The sequence below is a fragment of the Condylura cristata genome, unplaced genomic scaffold (genome assembly GCF_000260355.1).
Source record: "Condylura cristata isolate star-nosed mole 26May11 unplaced genomic scaffold, ConCri1.0 scaffold00034, whole genome shotgun sequence".
Lineage (NCBI taxonomy): Eukaryota > Metazoa > Chordata > Mammalia > Eulipotyphla > Talpidae > Condylura > Condylura cristata.
Window position 1 is genome coordinate 15,788,006 of NW_004567135.1, and position 8,545 is coordinate 15,796,550.

The 8,545-nt window shown below is 35.3% G+C and overlaps 1 protein-coding gene across 1 annotated transcript in view; it reads left to right on the forward strand.

The window, feature by feature from the left end:
* Nucleotides 1-8,545, forward strand: part of LOC101627204 — a 171,028-nt gene that overhangs the window by 103,091 nt on the left and 59,392 nt on the right. The window contains exons 14-18 of the mRNA XM_012732343.1: nt 1,939-2,018; nt 2,161-2,232; nt 3,817-3,968; nt 4,797-4,900; nt 5,639-5,657. Coding sequence (XP_012587797.1) covers nt 1,939-2,018; nt 2,161-2,232; nt 3,817-3,968; nt 4,797-4,900; nt 5,639-5,657 — 427 coding nt within the window. The remainder of the gene's footprint in view (nt 1-1,938; nt 2,019-2,160; nt 2,233-3,816; nt 3,969-4,796; nt 4,901-5,638; nt 5,658-8,545) is intronic.

The window sequence follows — 8,545 nt, forward strand, 5'->3', positions numbered from 1 at the left end:
GTGTGTGTGTGTGTGTGTGTGTGTGTGTGTGTGTGTGTGTGTGTGTGTTGTGAGAGTGTACATGGAACTATAATGGGAGGTCTGTGTTGTTCTAACTTTTTTAACCCCTGACTTCCCTGGCCGAGGTAAGAAGGCAGGGATCACAGAGCAGAATAAGACATGGAATTGTCGACCACTCTGCACCAAGAAAATGAAAATTCACAAAATGCAAAGTTGTAAGGAGAAAGCTTGATTTAAAATAAGTTGCATGTGTCTGTGGTGAAAAGTCCTAAGACTCACATGTGAGTATCTTAGACACTTTTCTTAGTTCTATCACGCCTTTGTTTCTCACTAGATAATGAGTTTATTTATGTATCTTTTACTAAGTTGGTTTCAGAAATAAATGAGCTAAATCATGCTAAGTGCTTTAATCAGTGTTAATCACCATGTTAATAATGACTGTTTCTTATGAAAAGAGAGACATTTTAGATGTGGAATAGCACTACACAAATTACATATTTAGAATTCTCATATTCCTCCATTTCCCAATTATTTCTTTAAATTAATTTTGTTGCTTAGCATTAAAACAACAAAACAGTACCAGCTTACACTGATCTTTTACATAAACAAAGGGAGGTGTTGGCAGGTAGAGTGAGGCTTCCTGTATTGTGGTCCCAGATCATTTAGAAGCTAGTGATTTTGCTGCTTCTGGCTCATAGTGCCCATCCATCTCACCAGTTTGAACACACAATTTCTCTGTTTCTTTTAAATGTCTCCTACGCAAACTCAAGATTGCTAAGCCTCCAGCTCAGTCCATGACCTGAATCAGATCTTCTGCAGCGAGCAGCCGCGAGTCTTTCTGCATCAAACTGGAGCGTCTCTCCTCATGGCAGGTAAGTGCAGCCCAAACTGAATAGCTAAAAATACATGAACAACTAGAAAGTGGATGTCCTGAATATTGCTAACTTCAGGACAGGCAGGGCAGGAAAAGTGAGATTTTTTTTTTATATATATCAGTATTTTTCACTTGATTTTATATTCATGATTCTTTATGGTGCTATATAAATTACTTTGTGAAAGCTTTTCCAACAGTTTAAAATGCTGGCTTCTGACAGGGATAGCACTAAATACTTATGGGATTGATCTACCAAGTCAAATTATGAGCAACACACTTTGAGCATAAGACAATGTAGGGGATGCCAGATATTAGTGATGATGCTTACAAGTTCATAAAAATTTGCCATTTAAATTTTGACATCCAAAGTCACCACTCTTAGGGAGTGTGCTGGATCTTCTTATGCTCAGTTGTTTGAGGAGAAATGCCTGTAGGAAAGTAATTCTGGGAATGAAGATATGCAGTGTCTAATATACATGGTTGCTTTTATATCATCTTTCAAAATGTAAAATGAATACTGATCACCACATCTCATATAACTTTTTATGAACATCTGATCATCCCAAGTCTAGTGTCCTATATCTTTCTTCTCCATAGGACATCCAGAGTTATAAGCAGCCTGGACTCATTTTATTTCTGAGTTGTTACTAGCTTTGTTACCTTGAATAAATAACAGTATTAATCATTGTGCATGTTCTGATCTGCCTAATAAGAATCATTTCACCTGTGCCTTTTGTGGAGAATGTAAGTGTCTGCTATGAATGTCTATTTTCTTCTACTCCAGAAGCTCTAAATTTCTAAGCCAAAAAAATAAATAACTGGCAAATAACCTTCATGACATATTTGCAAGAAAGAAAAAGTATGTATAATCTCACAGAAGAACAGTTTTTTCTTTGCAATCTTCATACAATGTCTTCTTTTTTCAGTATTTCGTTGGCAAGATGAATGGGTACCAAATAAAAAAAAAACTTTCTTTTGATTCTCTTGCGCTAGTTTCTATCTTTGAGATATTCTGTTCCTGTGTCTTTCTTTGAAGTCATTACCCTACCTCTCTTTCTTTACAGGTTTGCATACCACTCGATGGAGGTGGATTTCTGGGATCTTAGGAGTAACGTGCCTTTTGTTGACGGCAACTTTGAGCATTGTATGTTTGCAAAAGTGTAAGTTTTTCTAGCCAACTATATCAGTTCAAAGCTTTTATGAAATTATTGAATAGTAAAGATTTCATCTACTAATGTGTAATATTTTATTGTTTTACAAAGTTTCATCTAATTATTTCTAATCAGTCTCTACAGTATTTCATAATTCAACTGTTGAACGAGTCATTTCTCCAGGAACCACTAATGAATCCCAGGAAAGTAAGTTCCATATCTTATAAACTTTGGGTTGGTAAAGGATAAAATATGTAACTTCATATTTTTTTCTCAAAGACACATGATGGAATATTTTAATCCAATTATACAATTTGACCTATTAATTGTAGGATAGTCTCAATTCATTGTTTCCACCCTAAAATTTATTAAGTTACATTGAACACACATCATTTAAATATTTAATTAAGGAAGCTATTAACCTGAAATGACATAATATTACATGTATGCTCATATGTACACTTACATATGAGTAAGTAGACATGTGAATAAATAAAGTAGGTTGTGGTACATATCTCAGTTAATTCTCATCTGCCTAATTACCCAGCTCTGTTTGCTCATAACCCATACATTTATATTGTTACCTTTGCTTATGTATCTTCCATGACTCAGAATGTACTGCACAGATTTCATCAGTTATTTTTTTTCAAGATTTACTTATTTCTGCATACAGAACTGGGGTACAGGCCAGAGGTGCAGGTGCATTGAGAGGTTTCACCAGAGACAAAGTCGGGAGCAGATCAACAAAGAACACTGAGGGGAGCAGTAGGTGAAACAAGAGAAGTCTGCTGTGCCATGTGGGTCACCTCTGGAGCAAGGTTCGAACTTGCACTGAAGTGGCTGTGGCCAGTTTGCAGTGCTGCATCTTAACCTGTTGCACCACCAGGGAGGGCCAGTTTCATAAGTTCTAAGCCCTAACTTACCTGTGAAAGCAGTCTGAAAGCATAGTATTTAATGTATTTTACAAATTATCTCAATATCTTCTGTGATATTCTCACTTTATTTTATTTTTTCTTCTTTCAATTAGTTTCTAGCTTTAGAAAATAATTGATATAGAACATTGTGTACATTTAAGATATGCAATGTGTTGATTTGATAAACTTGCATAACATAATATGATGGTAGTATATTATCAGTTAATACCTCCATTACACCCCATAATCACTACTTACTTTTTTCTCTTTAATTTATTTATGCATACATAACTGGTGTACAGGCCAGAGGTGCAGGGACGGTGAGAGGAATCTCCACAGTCAGAGACGGGCCGAGACAGGCGCCGTCTCCTGTGCCATGTGGGTCAGCTCCTGGCCAGGGATTGAACTTATGCTTCAGCGGCTGCAGTATCAGGGAGGGCCAGAACTTTCTTCTAACTGGAAAATTATAACCATCCTTCATTATACCTTCATTCCTCACCCCACCCACTCCCAACCCCTGGTAACCACTTTCTGTTCTACAACCTCAATATTACTCATTTGGCAAAAATTTGAGTGCTTACTATGTGTCAGGACTTTAGTCACCGGGGCTAGTAAATTCTTAAGGCACTATCACAAGCACATTGTTTTCTTTATCTTCCTTTAGAAAATGAATTTCTCCATCTAGTTTTACTAGATACAGAAAAAGAAAAGATTCAACAGAAAAACATTTTTAACTTTTTCTAGACCATCCAAGTGGCAGATTTTCACAGAATTTGTACAAATATAGTGAAAAAAAGTCAACAATTTTTATAGAAGTAAAGCACACTAAAAGAACCAGAATCTCCAATGTCAAGAGTTATACTTTATTTTTTCTTAGACCCCGACTGCTGTTCTTGTCAAGAAAGGTGGATTGGGTACCAGTGCAGCTGTTACTACATTTCCAGGGAAGCAAAAAGTTGGAATGAAAGTAGAAAGTTCTGTGCTTCTCAGAAGTCCACTCTTCTTCATATGTACAACAAAGATGAATTGGCAAGTATTTAAATGGTTTCTTATGTATATTTTTTAGCCTAAAATCAGTACTATTTTGGTAAGCATAATTATTGATTCAGGTCTTTAATCAGATAATAATAATTATTTTTTGAATTAATAACTTATGGATATCCTTTAGTTTGAAATAATCAAAAAACCTATGAAATTATCAAAGATTTGTTATTGGGAAAAAAACTCAAGACAAATGTCAGATAAGGTACAAGAATATTTTAGAGAGAATTCAAAGACGATATGAGTACTTTACAAAAAAGCTAAATAACTGAATTCTAGTGCTTCCATTAATTTGATAGTTTATCTTGTAATTCTGTATATTTTGTCATCATTTAGATATGTAAAATAATGAAATGTATGATCACAAAATTCATCCAAGTTTTAAGAAAAAGTGCAATGTTTCCCTAGCTTTACCATATTTTGGGTTGAATATAAGTTGGGAAGGTATTTACCCATAAAATGTATCCCATAAAACCAATGAAAAGTTCATTTTGATGTTGGAATCCTATAAAGTAAGCATTTCATGAAAATTCTAACTCCCTTTATACTACAATGTATAATATATAGCAAGATATGTGATAAATGTTTCATTCTGTGAAGAGCTGAGGTTTTTATGTTATTTTCCCCCCATAAATAGATGGGCTTGATTTGAGGAAAAAGTCGACTTGGTACCACCTTCTAAATCAAGCTTTAAAAATGCTTAACTTTGTGTGACAGAAAGACTAAATCTGATATTGGACACTGAATTTTCTAAAGAAACGTTCTTCTAGAGTAGATTTAAATTATGTTAACTTGCTTGTTTCTGTTTCCGAGCAGAAATTTATGAGCTTCAATAAAGACACTTACTGGATTGGAGCAACCTACAATGTACAGTTTGGCACCTGGCAGTGGGGGGATGGCTCAGATGTGTCCCAGGACCTGTAAGTGCCTGCCCGTCCAGGGTTTTTCTGTTCTTTGTAAGTTTGTTCTAATCACTCCATGGACTGTAGCTAAGAGAATGTTTTTAGTGCATGAGAATAAAGAATAAATTGATTCAACAGAATAATAATCTTGGTGCGTGTGGAAAACCCAAGCCAATTAATATGAAAATTGTGTACTTGTGACAATGAAATAATTTGTGACACGGCTTTTTTGCTTTGTGCATGCAGATGTACAGGTGTTAGCTATATTCACAGGAACTGTCCTCAGAAAGGTATCCAGGATAGTATTATTTTTCTAGAGTCCAATATTCTGTTTACTGCCTCCTTCCTTTTTTTTAAAAAAAAATTTAGGCTAATTTTCTGGGTATTTGTAGCTTGTGAATCTCATTTTTATTGATAAACATGGGATTTTCAGCATCATACAATTTGTCTTCCTTTTCTTGTTCTTGTAGACTAGTACAGTCGAGCAAAAATCGAAACAGAATATATCATATATCAAATCCATTCAAACAAAATGCAACATACAAAATGTGCCCAAACTCTGTGCTATTGTGGATTGAGCAAATAGCCTCATTCTATAATATTGTGCTCTGTAGTTGTTGAAACTGTGGCTATTGAATAAAAAACACATTAGCTCAACATGTAAAGAATCATTCAAATACTTTAACAAGAGGTATTATTTAAGAAAACTTTCTCATTTCCGTTTTCCATATGTTAATTTTTTATTTTTCATTACAGATATTCATCTTTTAAAACTGTAAACATAACAAACTGCATAACATACAATCTAAACCGTGGTGTTTGGGATCAACCTTGTTCATGGAAAAACCTTTATATCTGCAAGCAAAAATCTATTTAGGTGTTTTTTGGGCCAGAAATGGGCAGTGAAGATGCACTTTAAGAATGGCATTCCGGAAAAAAAAAAGAAAAAAAAAAAAAACAGCAGAGAGAAGGAAAAAGGGCCCTCCTGGTGGCACAGTGGGTTAGAACGCAACACTGCAAGCTGGTCTCAGCTGCCTCTGAATTCGATCCTCACCCACATGAGGTGACCCACATGGTGCGGCAGACCTCTCCTGACTCACCTACTGCTCCCCTCAGCAGTGCACTTCGTCAATCTGCCTGTTCTGCTCCCCACTCTGTCTCTGCTGAATCCTCTCACCACCCCTGTACCTCTGGCATGTACCCCAGTTCTGTGAGCATAAATAAATAAATATAAAAAAGAGTGGCATTGCAATTATTACTTATAGAATCTGTAAGTGTTTCTAATTATGTTTGATCATATGTGTGATTTTCGTATTTCTGAAATGTTTTAAAAATAATGAATTTCACTTGCACTTGAAATATAAAGCATTGGTAAATATTATAATGGCATTTTGATAATTGCATAGTCAACATAGCACATGATTTTATACATTTTCTTTGTGGAAATTTAAATAAAACAAAAATTCACATGAAATGACATATCAACATTATTTCAGTCTTGTGTATCGCATACTAAATTTGGAAGAGATATCATTATCTCACATTTCTGGAAATTAGTTCTTTCTGGACATATCTATATGTTCAAATATTGACACTTTCATATCATGTGTCTTGTTGTAGGTTCCTATACTTAGATTGCTAGGTATTCTATTGGGTTCATGAAAGTGTGTAGTTAGTTCTCTCCTAGTTGCTAGTATAATGGAAAGAGCAAATTGAGCCTATGATTCAAATGCTGAATGAACTCCACCCCTTCACATCTTTACAGATTCTATACCTATCTCCAAGCCACCTTGGATTATAGCTCCCAACATTCCATTATCCTGGTTTACTGAACAGGTAACAACTATGGGAAAGTTAGGCAGCCATGTTTGCCTTGAAACCTGAGTGAATTTGCACTCTTTTGCAATTCTGGGTTTGACTTACAAGCTGGTATCTCATTGCAGATAATATTACTGCTTGAAAATATCACTCAATGTTTCTCTCTACCTCCCTTTCTTTTCCCACTCCCTTTGTAAATAAAACATTTAAAAATTTCTCTGTGGTTGCTGCTCTTGATCTTGTCCCACGTTCTGAAGCTTAAGGATGAGTACACACCACATCACCCCCAAATCTCTTGGGGTTGTCCTGCAGCAACTTGGTACCCAATCGTAGGGACACCACACATCACACAGTCAGTCCTTCCTTGTGTTGTTCACTGCAAGTTCAGTAGGACTATGTGGCTTGCAGTGGAATGTTTCTGTCTCCTACTTGAAGAACTTGATTTTTCTTCAGTAGATTTCTCTCTTTGTTGATCCAGATATGGGTTCGATCATTCATTTAAGAAGTCATTCGTATTTTTCTTAAAGTTTTGATGTGTGTAAACTTGTAAAGACTGGTGCACAGAATATTATTTTGGTTTTATGGAAAGTGCTGTGGGCATATATTGGAACTCAGCTTCAACCTTCAGTTAGAATTAAATATCCAGAGTCTCTAGATATTGAATTTGAACAAAGATTTTGATTCCTAATAAAATAACTAAGGATTTAATTCACAGACAAATAATCCTTTTTATACTCATTCTAATAGTTAACTCTTAGATGCTACTAATGTGATATAAATTTGATAATAAAGACAGTTTCTTGAGATGGACTGAGAGTTCTTTGCTTATATCCAGAGATGCTTCACTGCCAGATTTTGACTATTGGCAATAATAAGGACAGTGATCTAACTAACTAATAAGTTATGGTAAGTTGATTGCAGTTCATAATTCCAAGTGGTATCTAGGGGTAATTAATTTAATATTTGAATGTCAACTTGCAAGTGAGACCATGATTTCTTTGCTTGTTTCTACTTGATAGGACTCTGCATGAAATTTCTCCAGCTTCACCAGAGTTGAAATATATATATATATATATCTCCATGTAAATAAGAATGTAGGGGAGCTTGTTTCTGGATATTTCATGGTTCCCATTGTTGAAATGAATTCCCTTTCTCCTGCTGTCTCATATTATTTGCCTTTATTACACAGGTTACTTGAAATAATCCTTGGAAACTCACAGCTTTCATTTTCTAAAACCGAAAATCTTTTAAACATTTAAACACCCTTTCTAATTTCATAATTTTCAATTTTTTAAATAAAAGATTCATTTATTCATACAGAACTGGTGTACAAGCCAGAGGTGAAGGGGCAGTGAGAGGATTCACCAGAGACAGAGTGGGGTGCCGAGCAGGCTGATCCGCGAAGTACACTGCTGAAGGGAGCAGCGGGCACGTCAGGAAAGGTCTACCTCATTGTGTGGTCACCTCTGGGGCTGGGGATCGAACTCGCACTGAAGGACTGCAGCTTGCTACGACTTAATCCGTTGCGCCACCAGGGAGGGCCCAATTTTCAAACTTTTAAAAATATAAACCATAACGGGTACTTGAAAATCTCTTTCTAGAGAAGTAGGGAACAAACTTTCCCAACTATTGACATAGTTTTCAATCTATGTCAAAACTATTGAGCTCTGGCATAGTAATTAAAAAAAAGACTTGGATAATAGATAATTGGTTTGTGTTGCAAAAGAATTTATTTACAAAAATACATGTGAGCCAAATTTTGAAACTTTTTGGTTTTCTTCTATGGATTTCTACTTTTTCTATTTCTACTTCCATGCCATTGAATAATAATAATAATTAAAAAAA